At 42.6% G+C, this 19,969-nt stretch overlaps 1 protein-coding gene across 1 annotated transcript in view; it reads right to left on the bottom strand.

Moving 5' to 3' along the window:
- The window catches only part of vash2 (vasohibin 2), a 51,350-nt gene that overhangs the window by 24,082 nt on the left and 7,299 nt on the right, over positions 1 to 19,969 (bottom strand). Inside the window, 3 exon segments of the mRNA XM_080452357.1 lie at positions 8,954 to 9,028; positions 9,595 to 9,651; positions 11,351 to 11,439. Coding sequence (XP_080308483.1) covers positions 8,954 to 9,028; positions 9,595 to 9,651; positions 11,351 to 11,439 — 221 coding nt within the window.

Here is a 19,969-nt window from a genome sequence, read left to right as displayed (position 1 = left end):
ACTGCTCCGACTGTAGCAATCTGTTCACCTTGTGTTCTCTGCAGCGCCGCAGCCAATACAAGCTGTTCTCACACACACACACACACACACACACACACACACACACACACACACACACACACACACACACACACACACACACACACACACACACACACACACACACACACACACACACACACACACACACACACACACACACACACAACACACACACACACACACACACACACTCTTCTCTCTCTCTCTCTCTGTGTGTGTCTTTCACAAAAGTGCACATAGGGCTGGGGAAGATCTGATTTGTTTTCTCAATATAGATATTGCCGCGATAAAATGGTATCGTAATATATTGATGATATGATCATAAATGTTTCTGAATGTTAAAATATAGCTCAAATAGATCTGCAAGCTCACAATGTGTCGCGATGCGCTGAAATTGTAGATATGCTATATGCTATTACAACTAGAGGCTGAACATCTACATTTTGTACTATAAAATTAAGTAGCGCTGATCAGAGAGCAACATCACACGAAGCTTGGCCAATCCAATCTGGATGTTACGTCTGTGACGTCCACTATCCACCCATAAGACAATTTGAACCCATTCAATCCGGGAATGCATCTGTGTCATTTCAGATTTCTTTGGCTATTGTAACTGTATAGAAGACGTGAAGTCCACATAGCAGCTCTGATAGTGTGATAAAAAACGGTTCTGGAAACGGGTCTGTTAAGACACCCTGCTGTGTCAGCCTAGTGTGTATGTCCATGTGCATGTTTTATATGCACCTACAGTATGCACTGTTTGTGTGTGTGCTGGAATCACTGGCATTCAGATGAATAACAATATCAGTGCACTACAACAACTCACACTCTCTCACACACACACACACACACACACACACACACACACACACACACACACACCTTTCCATGGAACATTAACTCTGAACACACTTTGATGCAGAACATTTGGAGCAGAAGTCAGTATTTCTCTGAAATTCTCAAGAAAACTCATAATCTGTCTCTCTCTCTCCCCCCCTCGCTCTCTCTTTCAGCAGGTGGGTGTGGTAATGGTTGCCATAGAAACCCTGCAAAAAAAAGACTTGAGGTGCTGTGTATACCACTGGTTCCCAACGTGGGAATTTCAATTACATTTTCATGATTTAAAAAAAAATAGCAGATATACAAGCTCACAGTGCCTCACTTTGTGACACGCTGTGAGCTATACCAAAGTATAACATATGGTCAAAGTGGTTAAAATGATTGTGATGCCATATTAACTAATTATGCTGGGGACCCCCTGGAACCCCCCCAAGGACAGCTGGGGGTCCCCGGACCTCACAGTTTGAGAACCACTGCGCATGAGAACAACAATGTAGCATCTGTTGCTCCTCTGTCAGATCCCATTACAACTAGCTGTAACTGTCATCTGTCAGTCAACTAATCCAGCTCCGAACTCTAATCTGAGAGCTGCAGTCCATTCCATTCATGACTGCTTGCATAATGACGTCAGTTTTAGTCTGATGGGCGGCTTGCTCCAGCCGACATCATACCACTTTGATAAGGACGTTAAATGACATAACATGAATCCACTACCATCAGGAGAACAAGAGAGCCATGATGTTCAACTCTAAAGCTGGTGTGACTTCTGCCTTAAAGGGATAGTTCACCCAAAAACTACTTATTTTTCCTATCGATTAGTCACCCCATGGAGACTTGGATTCATGGATATTTTTTTAGTTTTTGTCGCATTCCTAAGCCAATAATTTGATGAACGGCAGCGGTTTCGGTAGGAGACACAAAGAGTCTCCTTTGTGTCTCCTACCGGAACCGCTGCCTACCTGTCCGCGGGTCATCACATTATTGGCTTAGGAATGCGACAAAAAACATAAAATATCCATGAATTCAAGTCTCCATGGGGTGATAGGAAAAAATAACTATAACTATAACGTACATGCATCGCATAAAGTCTCTATGGTTAAACACTTGAACCCTAGGTCCTTATTCTGGGCATGTCATCATAATAGGTGAACAATTTGATGTATAGGTTAAATAGGAGGGGGACCGAGTTACTCCGGTGAACAAAATAAATTTTAGTGGTTAAAGTGGAATCTGCAAAGCGTTAACAATCACACAAAAAACTCTTGTGAGTATGTAGTTCTGCTGAGTGAAGCTCGTGTTATAGCAGAGAATTTGTCAAAGTTGGTGACAAGTGTTAATTATGTTCCCTCTCCTCTTCAGCAGGTTTACTGGAGAGGTGCAGCATCCCATTATGCTAAATAAATAGAGTGTGAAAGACAGGAGTGATAAAACATCATTGCGGTTTCATAATGGTATTCAGGAGCTAATGAAAGACATTTTTATGCTGTGGCTTGAGGACCAAGCTGACTTTCTAAAGACTTTTCAAAGATTCTTCAAAGACTTCAAGTCTCACATCTGAAGACAATTTGTCACAGATTTGGACAATATTCCTCATGTTGGATATTTGCCTATTCTGGTGTTTATTTTTAAGCACACTGATTGAGTCTACGCCCGTCCGAAATGTGCCATTTAAATGAATTAGACTCGACTCGTTTCATCTCACCCATTAGTGAGAGCTGTTTGTACTGTAAAGCACAAATTGTATTTTGCTCCTGTTGTTGTACGGTTCCCAGGAGGACCAGCTGGCATTCACGTGCCTACTTAATGGGGACGCTTATGTATAAACAATAAACCCGCGGCCATAAACAAACACAGCATAAACAGTCCGCACCAGGAAATGCCTGGGGAAGTGAAAGTCATCGCTAAGTTACATGTGGTCAAAGGAGACAAAGAGCGCCACACTGGTCGACATGAAAACAAGCGGCTATAGCCTATAGTGTGGCTGCATTACTCAACAGCAGTGTTGTGTTGCCAGACTAACACATGAGCACTTTAAACCTATATACGTCAGCTGTTTGAAAATAGCCGACCTACAAGCTTGTAGATCTGCTATTTTCAAAAAAAATCTCGAGGAAAGAAAATGTGCAAAATGTGGAATATGTTTGAAAACATTTTAGCAACATAAATCTGGTAAGGGAGGGTCCCTGGCACACGATTCTAATTTCAGATGGGGGTCTGTGGACAAAATACACATTAATTTGGGGGTCCACTGACTTAAACAATAATCTTCTTTTTTTTTTAAGCAAGCCCAAATAAGCAACTACACTTTAGAAACGAGCCCAACAAAGAGCAACTACCAATTATATACAAGCCAAAAGTCGCTTATAATAAGCAGACCTGGCAACACTGTTCAACAGTGCAGTGTGACTTGAGTGTCTTCTTTCACAATGTGCACATAATAGTAAATTACCATCCATAGCTAAAGATTGGAAAGGGAGGCCATGCTGTTATATAAGACTGTATGTTTTGTTTTGCAAGTGATCGTTTTAAGGTTTAATTATTTTTGGTTGTTTTTTTCCCCTCCACACTCTAATATTAACAGTATCCATTAAATACGATGAAACGGAGGATAAACTTGAAGGTCTGTACTGGAATGTACACACTAATAGCCAAAAACAATACTGTGTAAGTTTAATAAAAAGTACATTCTATTTGACATTTAAAAGACTGGAATGGGATGGTTTGATAGTTTTTTTCATGGATATTTGGGCTCTGGTGGAGGAGGGGGGCAGCCAGATTTCTAAAGGGGGAATCCAGAATCCAGGCCAATTAAGGGGCTAAAACTTCCCTATGCAGTATCTTTCCATTCTTCTGTCTTGAAGGGTGAGTAATGACTCATAGTCTGGTGCGCATCTTGGTAACCGAAAAGTAGATCATAGCAAAATTGCTTTCCCTCTCTCTCCCATCTCTCTCTCTCGGCTGTACACTTCTGTAAAACTTTCTCATCTGCTTTGTCTCTCTTTCTGAACCCCCCCCCCCTCCCCCCACAACCCCCAACCAAAGTGACACCACTAAAGATAGAGGAGACAAACACAGAGGATCACTTTCATGTACTGTATGGGGTTCATTGTTTCACCGCTAGTCATGCGCTGCTGCCGCCTCCTCCGCTGTCAAGAGCCTAGCTAGCTGCGGGCTACAGTACTCTTCTTCTCTCAGGTCAAAAGCAGCTACATTCATATCATGTTCTCCAAAACAACAACAACATGATCTTAGACTTGGAGGGAAGGAGACGCATTAGAAAAAAAACAATGTAGTGTTGAGGGAGCGAAGAGCATTATAAATGAACTTTCCTCTCACCCAGGTTGGGCCGTGCGATGTGGGAATTTGAACCATGCAGTGACTGACCATGGCCACTTTCCTACCCTGATAATTGCCTTTATCCACTTGAAACTCAGTGTCCCTATTCTAGGCATGTCCTACTAGGCGTACATTCGGCAAATATATCAGATACAACCTGAGGGTGTAGATCGGCTAAAATAAGGCGATATGTCAATGCACCATTTCTGGACTCTCAGTGTTGCACTAAATCACACAAATACTCTCTGTACAGTCTCAGACAGTTAACCACTTACAACAAATAACGAAAATAGCTTGCTATTTCTATCTATAATGCTATTTTCACTTATGCCCAAAATAGGGATGCCAGGTTGGAAAGTGGTTAACCTCTTCCTAGCCCCTCTGACCTGATAATTAGTGCTAAATGAACTGCGTGGGACTAGCACATGCAGTTGTAATCACTTTACCGGCAACATTCCAAGGATTCAAACTATCAACCTTTTAACCTTATGGCCACCTCTAATCAGATAACGTCTCTTCAAGGAACTCACTCAAAATCTGTTCAAACCGTGTCTTCTTCAAACCTCTGTACCGATAGCCGTGCCTGGGGGGATTTGAACTCGCGACCATGGGGTCACATGCCTTCTAATCTAACTCTAGCTCTAAATGGATATTTTTGTAAAGCCCCTCGGTGAACAAACGAATCTCAGACCTCGGCACTCACAACACTATCTACAGCAACCTTATACCCCCGCTGACAGGTTTATCTGAGCGTACACAAGGCTATGATAGTCCTATCTACCGCTGCACTAGCCCACAAGGCTATTCACATAAACGTCAAATGGAAAGACGTGCAACATTTCGCAGGCCTGCCCTGCGGCGTGCTATATGGTGCACCGCCACATGCTAGCATAAAATGCACAGCAAATGCTGAGCTATAGCTTGAGACATCCACTAGATCAGTGGTTCTCAAAGTGGGATCCCCAGCTAAATCGTTAATACATTTTAACCCCTATATCCATATTTTTAACACAAACTTCTCTTCTGGGGGACCCTGGCACAAAATATTTTCAGATTGAGGTCCACGGCAAAAATATATATATCAATTTGGGGGTCCTTGGCACGAAAAAGTTTGAGAACCATGCACTAGATCCAACGGTGTGCAGTGTAGTGCAGTGGTTCTCCAGGGGGTCCTTGAGGGGTTTCCAGGGGGTCCCAAGCAAATGAGGAATAGTTTAATTTCACTATAGGCTATTATTTCACTGGGTAGAACTTAGCCCAATAAGAGAATGTATAAGAATGATTATTCTGTTCACAGGTTTCACTCTCTCCACTCCTCACCTGCAGTATAGACCAGCATAGTGATGCATTGTGAGCTTGTAGATCGGCTATTCTCTGCGAATAGCGAACATTGTCTGTATGTCTCTCTCTCTCTCTCTGCCTGTCTGTCCTCTCTTGTCTGTTCGTCTGTCTGTATGTCTCTCTCTCTCTCTGCCTACATTTACTGCCTGGCTGTCTGCTTGCATTTCTGTCTGCTTTTATTCCTCCTGTCTGGTGGTTTTCATTTTCAGTTAACTCTGACTTGAGGGCAGGAGCTTTATTCATACTGAGTAGAGCTCGGTAAATCAATAAGCTGCTGGATATGAAATCCCGGCCTCTAGCCCTTCTATAAAGTCCCCCCTCTGTTCCGACCTTGTCCCCTTTCATTTCTATTCATCATTCTAGTATCACAGCAGCATTATGATGAGGGCACTACAGTATGTACTGCTGGTGGCTAGTACAGTAGTGAGGGTACCGTCCTGTTTTAAAGCATCAGCTTTAAAACCTAAGCATAAAAACAGATTTAACAATCTGTGTGATGAAAACATGAAGCTGTTTCACCCTCCAATAGTTTTATCGTTTTCTAGTGTTTGCTTTGTTGTAAGTTAATATGATTCACTATACTGTACATATTTTTTGAAACAAAGTTTTTAACTCAAATCTTTGCTTCTTGGGGGTCCCTGGAACAAAATATTTTGGTCGGCGGGCAAAAACATTTAATTTTGGGCCCCCCAAAATGATATGTATTTGGCCGCAGACCCCCCCCCCATCAAAAAATATGTTGTTCCAGGGACCCCCCCAGAATATTCTTAATGGTTTAAGAGGGTCTGTCTGTCTGTCTGTCTGTCTGTCTGTCTGTCTGTCTGGAGCTAATCACACAAACTGCCAGACTGATCAGCGCCAAACGTTTTGTGCAAAATGATACCACCACATATTTCTATTTCTTTACTTCTTTCTTTTTGAATGACATTTTAATGTTTTTATAATGTCAAGTCAAGGTGCTTGGTTCTAAGGGCTCTGTGAAGCCTGGCCCCAGATCTGAAGATGGCCGACGTCATCAATGTGACGTGGTGGATATGCCAGAAGAAATGAATAATAATAATAATAAAAGCCTTGTGACTTTTGCGACTTTATTGACATTTTGCCTGCAAATCCAAACCGTTCACATAAAAATGCAGTGAGAAAACAAAAGGCTTGCATAACTGACTAACTGACGTCAGACAATAAAATGTCACGACTTAACCCATTCAACCCGGGGACGCGTCTACAAATGTAAATGGTGCATTTATATAGCGCTTTTATCCAAAGCACTTTACATACACCCATTCACACACAGATGGCGGAGGAAGCCATGCAAGGCACCAACCTGCTCATCGGGAGCAATTAGGGGTTCAGCGTCTTGCTCAAGGACACTTCGTCACTAACTCCGGGGGAGCCCGGGATCGAAACTGGGAACCTGCCATCCGGCCGCTCTACCCCTGAGCCACTGCCGCCCAGATGTCTTCGAAATCCTAACTGGTTTCTGAAAAACGCATGTTGCTATAATATCAGTGGTGCTCAAACTTTTTCATGTCAAGGACCTCCACCCAACATTATATGTATTTGGCCGCGGATCCCCATCTCAAAATATCTTGTTCCAGGGACCCCACCCCCAGAAACAAAGATTTGAGTTACAAATTAATGTTTGCTTTAAAAATATGTATATATTCAAAGATCGGGACAACTTTTCCCAAAAAAAAGAAATAGCAGAATCTAGCAGATTAAATGGGTTAAATGTTTATAAGACCAAGTCCTAATGTGCGATTTGTGAAAAAGGCTTTTATATGAACTATCCCTGACTATTAAGATTTTATGGAAGATGCTTCTGAACATATGCTCTAATCTTAAAATAATAATCGAAAACAGACGAAAATAACCGAAAATAGTCAGCATGTTGCGCAGCGAAAATAGCCTATTCACAATGACGTCAGTAGATCGGCTATTACTTAACAACTCTTTAACTGCCAGAGTTATACATCGCAAAAATAGGTAAAATGTGAATTTTCATCGCGTTATCTCCTGCTTCCTTTGTGATAAACGAAAAATTAAAAGTTTTTTTAAATCTCGTTTTTCTCGTCGACGGCGGGATGAGCCATGCAGAGAAAAACAAAAAATCTCGTCAATGGCAGGTAAAGAGTTAAAACCCATGACGTGGATCATGAATACAAAGTCAGAGATCCACTCCGTTATTAGATATTAGATTTATCTTGTGTTATTTATTTATTTTAGGGGGGGAAGGCAGGTTTGGTCGTTTGGAGCGTGCGACCTTTGTTGAATGGCACGCCAATCAACCCCCTCTCCCCCTCCCCTCTCTAAACTGTCGCTATCCATTAGCGCACCATGGTGTCACCTTATACCACTACAAACAGAGAAGGAAAATGAATGAATCATCTCCTGGGTAAACTGGGTGACACAGTGACAGTAGTGGAACAATGGTTCACTGGTATGTGACTTTAGGGCGTGGTCCCTCCCTCCTATTTGCTGAAACCGGCTACAGTGTACTGTAAGCATTGATGACGGTAGATACACACCTGATATGCCACGCAGGGCCCCATAGCTCAGTGGTTAGAGCACTGGTCTTGTAAACCAGGGGTCGCGAGTTCAATTCTCGCTGGGGCCTATCGGTTTTTTAACCACAGAGTGGATGAAAGCTGACACCGTATGGGGACAGACACACACACACACACACACACACACACACACACACACACACACACACACACACACACACACACACACACACACCTGCTTAGCCTTTATCTGTCTTATACTGTATCTCTTTCTCTCATCTCCAAATAACGGAGGCAGGCGTTATTAACAGAGAAACACCGGCAGTATTGATGCTAAGTAACAAGACTTTACATTATATAATTCTATCCTTTTAGCTACTGTCTTTCTATATGTCACTGTGTAGAGAAGTGTGTGCTGTGAGCTGAACTGGGCTGACACGTAATATGGTGTTACCATATTAGGTTCAGAGTGGCAGAAAACGCCCTTTGACCTTTGGCCAGAAATGTTGGGCCGCTGATACATTGCTGGTGGCTTTAGAAGTTAGGCTGACAGGGGGGTAGGGGTGGGGGTGGGGGAGGGGGGGTATGTTTTGAACTGGCCTTGACTGCCAAGCAACAAGGGTCTTTGGGTTCTCTGGGGGCGGGGGGATTACAGCAACATGTCTCAACTGATTCTACTCTCAGATAAACCAGGGTGCCTTCCAGCCCGGCTGTGTGTGTGTGTGTGTGTGTGTGTGTGTGTGTGTGTGTGTGTGTGTGTGTGTGTGTGTGTGTGTGTGTGTGTGTGTGTGTGTGTGTGTGTGTGTGTGTGTGTGTGTGTGTGTGTGTGTGTGTGTGTGTGTGTGTGTGCGTGTGTGTGCGTTTGTGTGTGTGTGCGTGAAGGATACATTCCCAGGATGACGGCTTCGAGGCATTTGATTGGCAGAGACTCCCTGATCATCTCTCTTGCTGTCTCCATCAACCTTCAGGAGGACAGGAGTGAAGAAGAGGAAGAAGAAGAAGAAGAGGAAGAAGAAGAAGAAGTGGAAGAAGAAGGGGTAAATCTTGTCATTAATTCAGAGCTGTTAACCCATTAAGGCCTGAGGTTCCGATTCTACAAAACAGTTTTCCTATGTTAATATATCAGTGGTTCTCAAACTTTTACGTGTCAAGGGCCCCCAAAATTATATATATTTGGCCGCGGACCCCCATCTCAAAATATTTTGTTCCAGGGACCCCCCCAGAAGCAAAACATTTTCTTTTCGCTTTAAAAAATATATATATTCAAAGATTTGCACACATTTTCACGATTAAAAAAAAATAGCAGATCTACAAGCTCATAGAGCGGCACTCGGTGCCGCGCTATGAGCTTGTATATCTGCAAATTTTTTATAGCACAAAGAGATCTTAAAATGACACAGATGCGTTCCCGGTCTTAAAGGGTTAATTGAGCAATTGTGATCAAACACAGATCAGCTCAGCTGCGTCTAATTAGGTTTATTTATCTTATTTAATCGTTTGCACTGTGCTATGTTTGTACTGTACTCACCCACACAGAGGACGACTCTTCTTGATCTCGAAGAACTGCGTTCCTGTGTGGTTGTATCTGTGACAGATTGTTAGGGACAATCCCACGTTCTTCTTCTGTTAAAGTTGTACAATGCAAAATCACAACTAACGATTTTTAGCAACCTCTGCTGGTCACTACCGTCACTGCATACAATTTCCCTAGTCCTCGATTACCCAGAATTCCATTCGTTTTCACCGGAAGCCGGAAGCGTTTCAAAAAGCGATCTTTTAATTGTTTTATACTATCTACGGATCGTTTCTCTTAGCCAGTGGAGCATTAGTTACCATGAGCTGTGCTTTCTTTTTCTGTTCTTTTTCGATCTTCCAATCCTACATTATCTTAAAATCAGCGTGAGGTTCCTTTTTGTTAATAGTGCGGTAGTTCCTGGCCAAACAGGAAACCGTTGCGGTAGTTCCTGAGGACGTCGGCCACGACGTCATGACGTTGGCCAGGAACGTCATTTTCCCGGGAAAGTCCCCCCCGTACACGTTCAATAGAAAATATATAAATAAAAGGCTTCCGGGGGTGAAATTCACGGAGTGGGTGTTGTGAAACTTTTGCCACTCGCAAAAGATATACAATTTAACTTTAGTTTTGTTGAAAACGTTACCTAGTATTACTTTAAATAAAGTCTTCTGCTGTTGTTGTTTTTTGTTGCAATAATTATTGTCTATTGTAACTAGACACCACAGTTTGTCCATCAATCTATCGACGGCGTATCCATCGATCCATCATCTATCCCCATCTGCATATTTATATATCATACTGTATCTATCTACAGCATCTATGTGTATGTACAGTATGTCTGTGTGTGTATCTATCTATCTATTTATTTATCCTGTTTTATGCATGTTTTATTTGGCACAAGTTTTACACCGGATGCCTTTCCTGAAGCAATCCTCCCCAATGTATCTGGGTGAGCACTTGGTACCGCCACTAAGCACACACTGACTTGTGCATTCCCAGTGGCAGGATAATCAGGGATCTGGTATCAACCAGGTCATCATGTCATCTACCTACAGGATCTACTGTATGTTAGGTTAGGTTATTACATTATGAGTTGCTACAGTCCTTTTTAGACATTCAAGTATAGTACAGTACATATTAGTAATGCACATTAAAGTGGTTCGAGAAGGTGTAGGTTGAAGCTAAAGATTATTTTGCCTACCCCATTTAAATAGAAAATCAAAGATCAAAACAGATCAATGAACAGAGTTTAGTAATTTGATTCAGCAAAACTGAAAAACAATTGATAAATACGTTTACTAATCCAAGTAAGAAAAGAACAAACAAAACTAAAACAAAAAAGACAAACAAAAGAAAACATCAAAAAGGAAAGTATGTATGTATGTAACTAATTATATATCTGTCTATGCATCTATTATCTGTGATGTATCTGTGATGCAGTGTCTGTCTGTCTGTCTGTCTGTCTGTCTGTAGGTACAGACAACAGTGAACAGACGTGCGGCCTGGCCACAGATATAGACAGTGAGTGTGAGCAGCAGAGACTGTGACGCATGGTGTTGTTTCTACTTTGTGAATGTTGACACCCGTCACACCGCGCTGTCTGAAGAACTGTCGTCTGTGGCGAGAAAAAAAAACTCAATTGAATTCACCTGACAGGTGTCATCTCGGCTTAGCACATCTGTTGCCATGGTGCCCGTGTGTGCGTGTGCATGTGTGTGCGTGAGAGAGAGAGAGAGAGAGAGAGAGAGTGTGTGTGTGTAAAGGATACTGTAAAGTCTTCATGTAGTTCTGGATGGCCAGCAGCCAATCTGGTACAGACATGGATGGCTTGAAATTGGGCACAGACGGCACAGGATGCTGCAGGTGGAGAGAGAGAGAGAGACATAGACAGACAGAGAGAGAGAGAGAGAGAGAGAGAGAGAGAGAGACAGACAGAGAGAAAGAGAGAGAGAAAGAGAGAGAGAGTTAGCATTTCCTTCACATCATCATGACACCATTATAAGTCTACAACATGTGGTAACATTCAGCATTGTGTGAGTCGGTTGGAACATTTCTTTTGAGTTTCTAACTTTTTTCCCACGTGACTCTCTCTCTCTTTCTCTCTCTCTCCACTTCAGCACAATAATGTTTTCCAGGTCATTTATTTGTGCTACAACTGAATAGACTGGACTAGGTCATCCTGCCTCTCTCTCTCTTAAAAATGAAGGCACAGACAGTGCTTTTAGTACGTCTTCTTTATTAAGACAGACAGTGGGAAAGCTGAGAAGCCGCCAATGTAGGGGGCGAGGCAGGGCAATCCACGGCGGATTCGAACCGGGCAGGTACTTTACCACTGCGCCACCCGAGCGCATTTCAACTTCTTCCCTTCCCTTTCCCTGCATGGCCACATTAGTCAGCTTCAGCTCTGACTGGGTGAACCATTGGCCTGGAGGAACTTCTGCCACTCTTTCATTTGTCATGTACTTCTACTTTATTAGACAGGACAGTAAAACAGGAATGCTACGAGCAAAGCAAGCAGATATAATACACATGATGAGGTGATGTGACACACTGACATAACAGCTGATGAGCCTGTCTCGTCTCCACCACGAGCTGGTTGAGCTCTCGTACAAATCTGCAGTGATTGCAAGAATGTTTTACTTAAGTAAAAGCAATGAAGCATCAATACTGCAATGTAGAAATATTCAAAATAGTATTCAAAATGTACTTCAGTAAGAGTACCAAAGTATCTGCATCAAAATATACTTAAAGTACTCATTGTGCATAATGTCCCATTTCACAAGTTCAAAATGTATAAAAGAATCTTTGGATAATACGGTTGTAGATCGGCTATTTCTGGTGAGCAACACCATCATACGACGAAGTATAAGTCAGGCATCACTGTCCTATAGAATCCAGGCTGAGACACATCTTTAGAAATGTGATTCAAATTGTATCTTAAACCACCTAGGAATGTGATTCAAATTGTAACTTAAAGTTAAACCACCTAGGAATGTGATTCAAATGTGTGTGTTTTTGTCGTTCAGCCTTGAACAAACCTTTGGAGGACCAGTGAGTCAGAGTGAGACACAGACCAACACTTCCTCTGACACACACACAGGCTATGTGCAGCTGTGTGTGTATTTATAAAAGGCATATATTTATGTGTGTTAGACAGAAAGGCTGAAAGAGAGAGAGATGTGTGCTTACACAGTATATGTGTGTGTTATTAACACAGTGTGGGTGGATGTCATGTCCGTGTTTGTGTGTGTGAGGAGCAGAATGTGTGTACAGTGTACACAGGAAGGAAAGTGCACCACAATAACAGCCCTCCCTATCATTTCCTGAGGCCTTGTGTGCTGGTCTGCGTGTACATGTACGCTAGCCCGGAGAGTGTAGAAAAGCAGGACAACAGTGCCCATACCCGGTTGGTGAAAGGGCCTTTCTGTGTGGAGTTTGCATGTTCTCCCTGTGTCTCCTATGGTAGGTAGCCTCACAAAAAACATGCAGTAATCCTGGTCTCTATACTGCCTCCCCCTGGTCAGCCGGGGCGCCTAATGGAGGGGAAAGGAACTGGTTGGAATAACGTGTTCCTTCCACGTGCTACGGCCTACCGGGGAAACTCTCCCCTGTCAGGTGATAAGAAGCGGCTTGCTCGCCCCTCATGCATTGAAGGAGGCATGAGCTCAGTTCTGGGCTCTCCCTAGGCTGGCAGAGGGAGAGTAGCGCCCAGGATTACATAGGCAATTGACACTGGGTGAAAAAAGGCGTTACAAAATCGTAGGATAAAAAATATTTTTTTTAAGAAAGAAAAGCAGGACAAGACAGGAGATTCAGCCACAGAGTCTTAACTGTAACATCACTACAGTTTACTTAACAAGACAAGACAAAATCAATTACCGTATATGTAGCTCTAAGCGTAAGTTCAATAAGGAAGGTCTCTCTCTCACACTTTCATCTTCATTGCTGAGGACGCTTCACAAACATCCTGTCCTTTAGGTCATTTCAGGGCAACAGCATTTCCAACATTTTCGTTCCGGATTGTAACTGCTTTATTTCATCATTTTGGTTTATCTGTTTTAGTTCTTTGAGTATTTTAGTTTTTTTTGTGTTTTCTGTCTTCAGATACATGTATTTTGATGTTGCTGTATGTGAATGTCTATTCCTGTTGATTACTGTGTTCTGCTTCTGTATCTCGGCTACATTGAAAATGAACTGTACTCCGAGCTGAAATAAAGGTTATGATGATGATGTCATTCACAGCTTGAAGTGTGAGCACTTCTAGCCAACCTGCAGTCAGCCAATCAGTCTATTGGACGCCACCTCCATCCCCAACTCCACCGTGTCTCAATAGTCTAGTCGAGTTGAGAAGGAAGGAGGTTCATCTGCACTGCCACCACCAGCGTCGAGGGGGGGGGGGGGTTCTCCCTATTAAAAGCTAATATTATACATTAACTGTTAACAGAGTCTAATAGCCTAAATGTTCAATAAAACTTTTGTTGCAACAACTTGATCCTTCCTTTTATTGAAATACTAAGTGTGTAAGCTTACAACGCGCTATGGAAGCCAAAATGTCATTTTAAAATCTAACAGGCACATTGCCATGAAACTCTCTGAGTACATACAGCACATGCTCCCCGGAGGATTGCTCCCTCCCTCCCTACCGATTTGGGTGACCCAAAATAAAAAATATGTTCGCGCAAGATATATTATAAACTATGAGTTGCTAGCAGGTCTTAGTCATGTCTTCTCACAAAAGTGAGATATGCAATTGCAAAAAAAAACTAAACTGAGATATAAGTCCCAATTGCAAGAAAAAAACAACAACCTGCTATTCTGAAATGTAAAGTCAGAACTGCGAGACAAAAACACAATTTCGGTTTAATTGTATTCAGTGGTAGAAATCTGCCTCCATACACATCTGCCTGCACACACTTATAAACACGTTAATACTTAAGTAATTAATCATTCACATTATGAACATTCACTATCGCCTACTAGGCAAAATAGGCTATTATGCCAACACACAACACTTATGCCAGCACTTAGCCCATTAAGACCTGGAACGCATCTGTGTCACTTTAGATTTCTTTGGCTATTCAAAAATAGCAGATCTACAAGCTCATAGCGCGGCACTCTGCGCTATGAGCTTGTAGATCTGCTATTTTTGAAAAATCTTGATTTTTTTTTTTTTTTTTTTTCAAAAAACTGTTAGAATTTAGAAAACATTTTTAAGAATCGCCTCAGGTCTTAATGGGTTAAGGCAACACGTGTGCAAGCACTCACACACACAGCATATTAAAATGTATATCCACACATGTCCATGTACTCATACAGTATAAGCTTCAGAGTCACGTTGCGTTGCATTTTAATTCCCTGCGAGAGCCGAGAGAATCAAAACCGGCATGTCTCAACCAAAAAAAAAGGGTAAAGTAAAAGCCTTTTCACCAGTCAGTCAAACAGGCAGTAAGCGGTAGGTCTTAGTTATTCGAAAATAATCCAGCCTGTAGTCAAATCCTGACAAGGCATAACACACACACACACACACACACACACACACACACACAAGCAAAACACATGCGCTTATGTAACCACGCACACACACACACACACCTTCTAAAGCTGATTTCTGCTGGGTCAGGCAAAGAGATGAGAGGTGATCCCTCGCTTTCATCATCATCATCATCATCCTCTCTCGCTCTGATGACTAGCCCATGCTGCTGTATGACAAGAATTATTCCCAAAAGAGCTTTTATTTCGTCGCTGTCGGGCAGAAACCTCTCATCTCCATAATTTAACCGTTGGTGTTTTTTTTCCGTACATTATCGCCCTACTTGATCATACTACAGCGTCGCACAAAAACATCAAAAGTAGCAGATCTGCAAGCTTGAAACGCGGCGCGAAACAATGCGTTTTGAACCGCTACTTTTGAATTTGAATCCTGAAAAGTTTTGGAGGTTTCCACCCAACAGAGACCCAATTTGAGTGATTATGGATAGGTTGGAAAAGATGTCTTTCAACCAATCAGCTGATATCACTCTCTCAACTTGTACAACAGCAAAACATTGATGCAAAAAAAACCCCGCAGGTTGTTTGCAAATGTACAACAAAAGCAAACGGTTCTACAAGGCAATGAGGCAGCCGCAGTGGCAGTGTGCTGATGGGTTTTCTCAGCTATAAGAACCACACACACACACACACACACACACACACACACACACACACACACACACACACACACACACACACACACACACACACACACACACACACACACACACACACACACACACACACACACACACACACACACACACACACACACACACACACACACACACACACACACACACACATCAGGATAATGAGAGAGCTGTGACTGTGTGAGCCCTCCTCCTCCTCCATTAGAGGAGCTGAACACAGTATCACTTCTTCACTCTGGCTACAGACTGATGATTAAACCGTCTCACTGCTTCCTCCCTGGACTCCCACACATCCACTTCTCTTACTTCACTCCTGATCGGTCTCACTGCTCCTGCTGTGCTGTATCCTCCCTGGACTCTCACTCACTGACCCGCCTCACTCACATGGATTAAAGTTTCCTAAACCGGTTCTGGTTCTCAAACTTTTGAATGTCAAGGACCCCCAAATATTTGGCCGCAGACCCCCCCCATCTGATAATATTTTGTGCCAGGGACCCCCAGAAGCGAATATTTACATAACAGATGTACAAGCTCGCAGCACGGCACGAAGTGACACACCGTGAGCTTGTATAGATCTGCTAATCTTTGAATAGCCAACAGACGCCGATACCGCGGGGGCCTCGGGGCTTAAGGCTTAAGCCCCCCACCCGAAATGATCAGCGGATATTAATATCGCGGGGCGCAGCTCTGAAGGTGCAAATGCGTGCCCGCGAGAGAGCCGCCAACGCACCGTTAACACCTAGAACAATTTCCGGTCGCGGCTGGGGGGGCGGGGCCTGTGGGGGTTGAGTTGAGCCCCCACGGCCGCGCACATAAATCGGCGTGCCTGGCCGACACGATATAAATGGATAAAGTGGTTAAAATGATTGTGATGCTCTGTTAACTACTTTTGCTGGGGACCCCCTGGAAACCCCCCCCCCCCCCCCCCCAGGACTTTGTGAACCAACAATCTTTTTTGGGCCCGGGTCCTGTGATTATGCGGAGCTTATATCCGTGACTTTAATGTGGTGATCAATAATATCCAGCGAGAGTGGTTTTCTCTGTATAATGAGGAGTATGAGCGTCCACTCTGCTGTCTGGAAGCGCTCCACAAATCATTTTTAACAAAACAATATGGCTGGCACTTGATAAAGATTTCGCTGTATTCCACTTGGTCTCCGGACAGCGTCCAGGCCAACACTGAGATGTGATAACAGTAGTTGTTGGAGCGCTTGGGTGGCGCAGTGATAAAGTCCCTGCCCACCACCAACCACAGAGGTTGTTGGGTTCGAATCCACCGTGGTGCATCCGGCTTTGCCGGGCGTCTATACGAACATAATTGGCCCGTGTTCGGGGGACGGAAGCCGGGCGGGGAGGGTGATATCGGTCATTGCTCATCATGATGGTCATGATGCCGAGATTACACACATATAAATACATAAGAGCAACAAGAAAAAACAATAAAGTTGACACAAACAGTTAAAACAATTGCATGTTAACATCAATCAGTTAAAACAGTTGCATACAGGTAATACACGAGTTGCATACAGGTAATACATGGTTATTATAGATTCCTAAAATGGCCAATAGATACTAAGGTATTCAATTTAAGCTCTTGTTGCAAGAGGTTCCAAGACTCAGGTGCACCAAAGCTGAAAGCAGCCTTTCCCTGTTCCGAATTGGCAAAAGGAACCAGAAGGATTAGCCAATCGCTGGAGTGAGTTAGAATGTGATTAGGTTTCGGACGTAGCATGGATGAGATATAAGGTGGTAATTTTCCAACCAGGGCTTTATAAATAAAAAGATGCCAATGACTATTGCGTCTCTCAGTCAGAGAAGACCAGCCCACCTTATCATACAAGGCACAGTGAAGGGTGTTGTAGCTATCACCAGTAATACATCTCAGGGCTGAGTGGTAAATTGAGTCCAGAGGCTTGAGTGTGGAGGCGGCTGCATGACGGTAGATTATATCTCCTTTTGAAATGTATTTCTCTTTGAAATTAAGTTTATCGTCCAGCCATATACCAAGATATTTATATTCTGTGACTTTTTCTATTGATGATCCATTGGTGGTGGTGATAAAGAGATTGGAGTTGCCTATGTGTTTGGATTTGGAGAAGACCATGAATTTTGTTTTATTGTCGTTAAGTGTTAATTTAAGACTGGTAAAGGAGTGTTGTAGCGAGTTAAAGGAGAGTTGTAATTTTTCGATGGCCAATACAGGGGAGTCAGCGGTACAGTATAAAATTGTGTGTCGTCAGCATAAAGATGGATTTGACAGCCACATAGTGAGGAAACAATTTCATTAATATAGATAGTGAACAGGACAGGGCCTAGAATGGATCCCTGTGGTACGCCGGATTTAACCGGCAGGAAACCAGACTGCCCACCTCCCATCTTCACACATTGACGTCTGCCACACAGATGATTTTTAAACCAACTGCAGGTGTCCTCATCAAAGCCTGAGATGAGTAGTCTATCTAGTAGTAGGGAGTGGTGTACAGTGTCAAATGCTTTGGCACGGTCAATAAAAATAGCTGCAGCATGTTTGTTTTTGTCTAAACCAGTAATTAAATGATCCAGAACTAGGGTAACAGCTGATGTAGTGCTAAGATTAGCTCTAAAGCCAGATTGATGTGGACTTAAAATTGACTGTTGTGAGAGGAATGGTTTTAGCTGGTTATTTACTATGGATTCCAGAATTTATGAGAGACAGGGCAGTTTTGAGATTGGCCGATAGTTATTGGGATCATTACAGTCACCACCTTTGTGGAGTGGGACTGATTGATTGATTGATGTACTTTATTTAGTAAGACATAAAGGTAAGACTACATGTAAGCTGTTTTCCAGACACTGGGCACTATTCCAGATGAAATTGATAAATTAAATATAAAAGCAATATGATCCGCAATAAAAGGTGCAGCTAATCTGCACTTAAGTACAGTACTTGAGTAAATGTACTTAGCTACTTTACACCACTGGCTATAAGTAGACAGCAATGCCTATTTGAGGTAACCAGTGGTACAGAGGCTGATGGAAGGCACAGATGTGTCAACAATCAGCCCATCAACCACTGTTGGGGCCCAAGGGGCCCGCAGGAAATGAACACCATAATAATAAGACATATACACTACAGTGGGGTCAGCTGGGGGTAAAAAGGCCTGACGTGTGTGTCTGTGTGTGTGATCCCCTCCTCACTTTGCTCTGCTGGAGCTCTGGGTCCATTCTACTCCATTTAAGACAGCAGCTCCCTGGGTACATTAACTAGAAAACTTATTAGACAGAGAGAGGGAGAGAGGGAGGGAGGGAGGGAAGGAGAGGGCGAGAGGGAGAGGGAGGGAGGGAGAGGGAGAGAGGGAGGGGGGGGGGGGCATTTGAGGAAAGTAACTGAAATAGGACCACCAGTGGCCTTATTTTATGTATGTATATTGTGTATGTATAAGACTCTTATTTTGGTTGTTTTTGTCATATTTGAGTGACTGTATTTTCTGGTTTAGTGTTGTCGTATAGTCTTGTTGTATTGTGTTTGTATAAACAACTCAATACATTTATTGATACAAATTTTTAAAAGAGAAATAGGACCACCAAATTGATATGTATTTGGCCGCGGACCCCCATCTGAAAATGTTTTGTGCCAGGGACCCCCCAGAACAGAAGATTTGTGTTTAAAAAAAAATCTAAATTATTCAAAGATGTTCCAACACTTTCAAGATTCAAAAAATAAATCTAAAGTAGCAGCTGTAAAAGCTCACTGTATATCTGCTATTTTTGAATAGCCAACGTTAAAATGAAAAATGACACAAAATGATTCTTTCCCGGTTTCAATGGGTTAAAGCCTTTTGTCTGAAAGCAATCTTTTGCATCATTGTGAAAGGGTCAGCATTTACTTAAAATGGAAAAAATATCAACAAGTAATAGTCCATGAGCCAGACAAGATTTCATTATCGAAAGAGTGGGCAAAACCAAACCTATATTAAATTGTTCATAGGGTCAATACGAGTAAATAAATATATGATAACCTCTCCACAGGAGCAGCTTTTTCATGGTTATCACACATTTTGTTATTTTCCCCATACGTACATGACAGGTGAAAAAATGACAACATTTAAAAAAGAGTTATCATAATGAAACTTCCTGAGTTGATTACTTACATGAAGACAATGATTTATCGTATTACAAGTTTTCTGAAATTGTATATTTAAATATGCAAATTAGGCATTTAGTCC

This window comes from Gymnoscopelus braueri (assembly GCF_963280865.1).
Source record: "Gymnoscopelus braueri genome assembly, chromosome: 16".
In the NCBI taxonomy this organism is placed as follows: Eukaryota; Metazoa; Chordata; class Actinopteri; order Myctophiformes; family Myctophidae; genus Gymnoscopelus; species Gymnoscopelus braueri.
The sequence above is the reverse complement of the archived record's forward strand: the minus strand, read 5'-3'. Positions and strand labels throughout refer to the sequence as shown.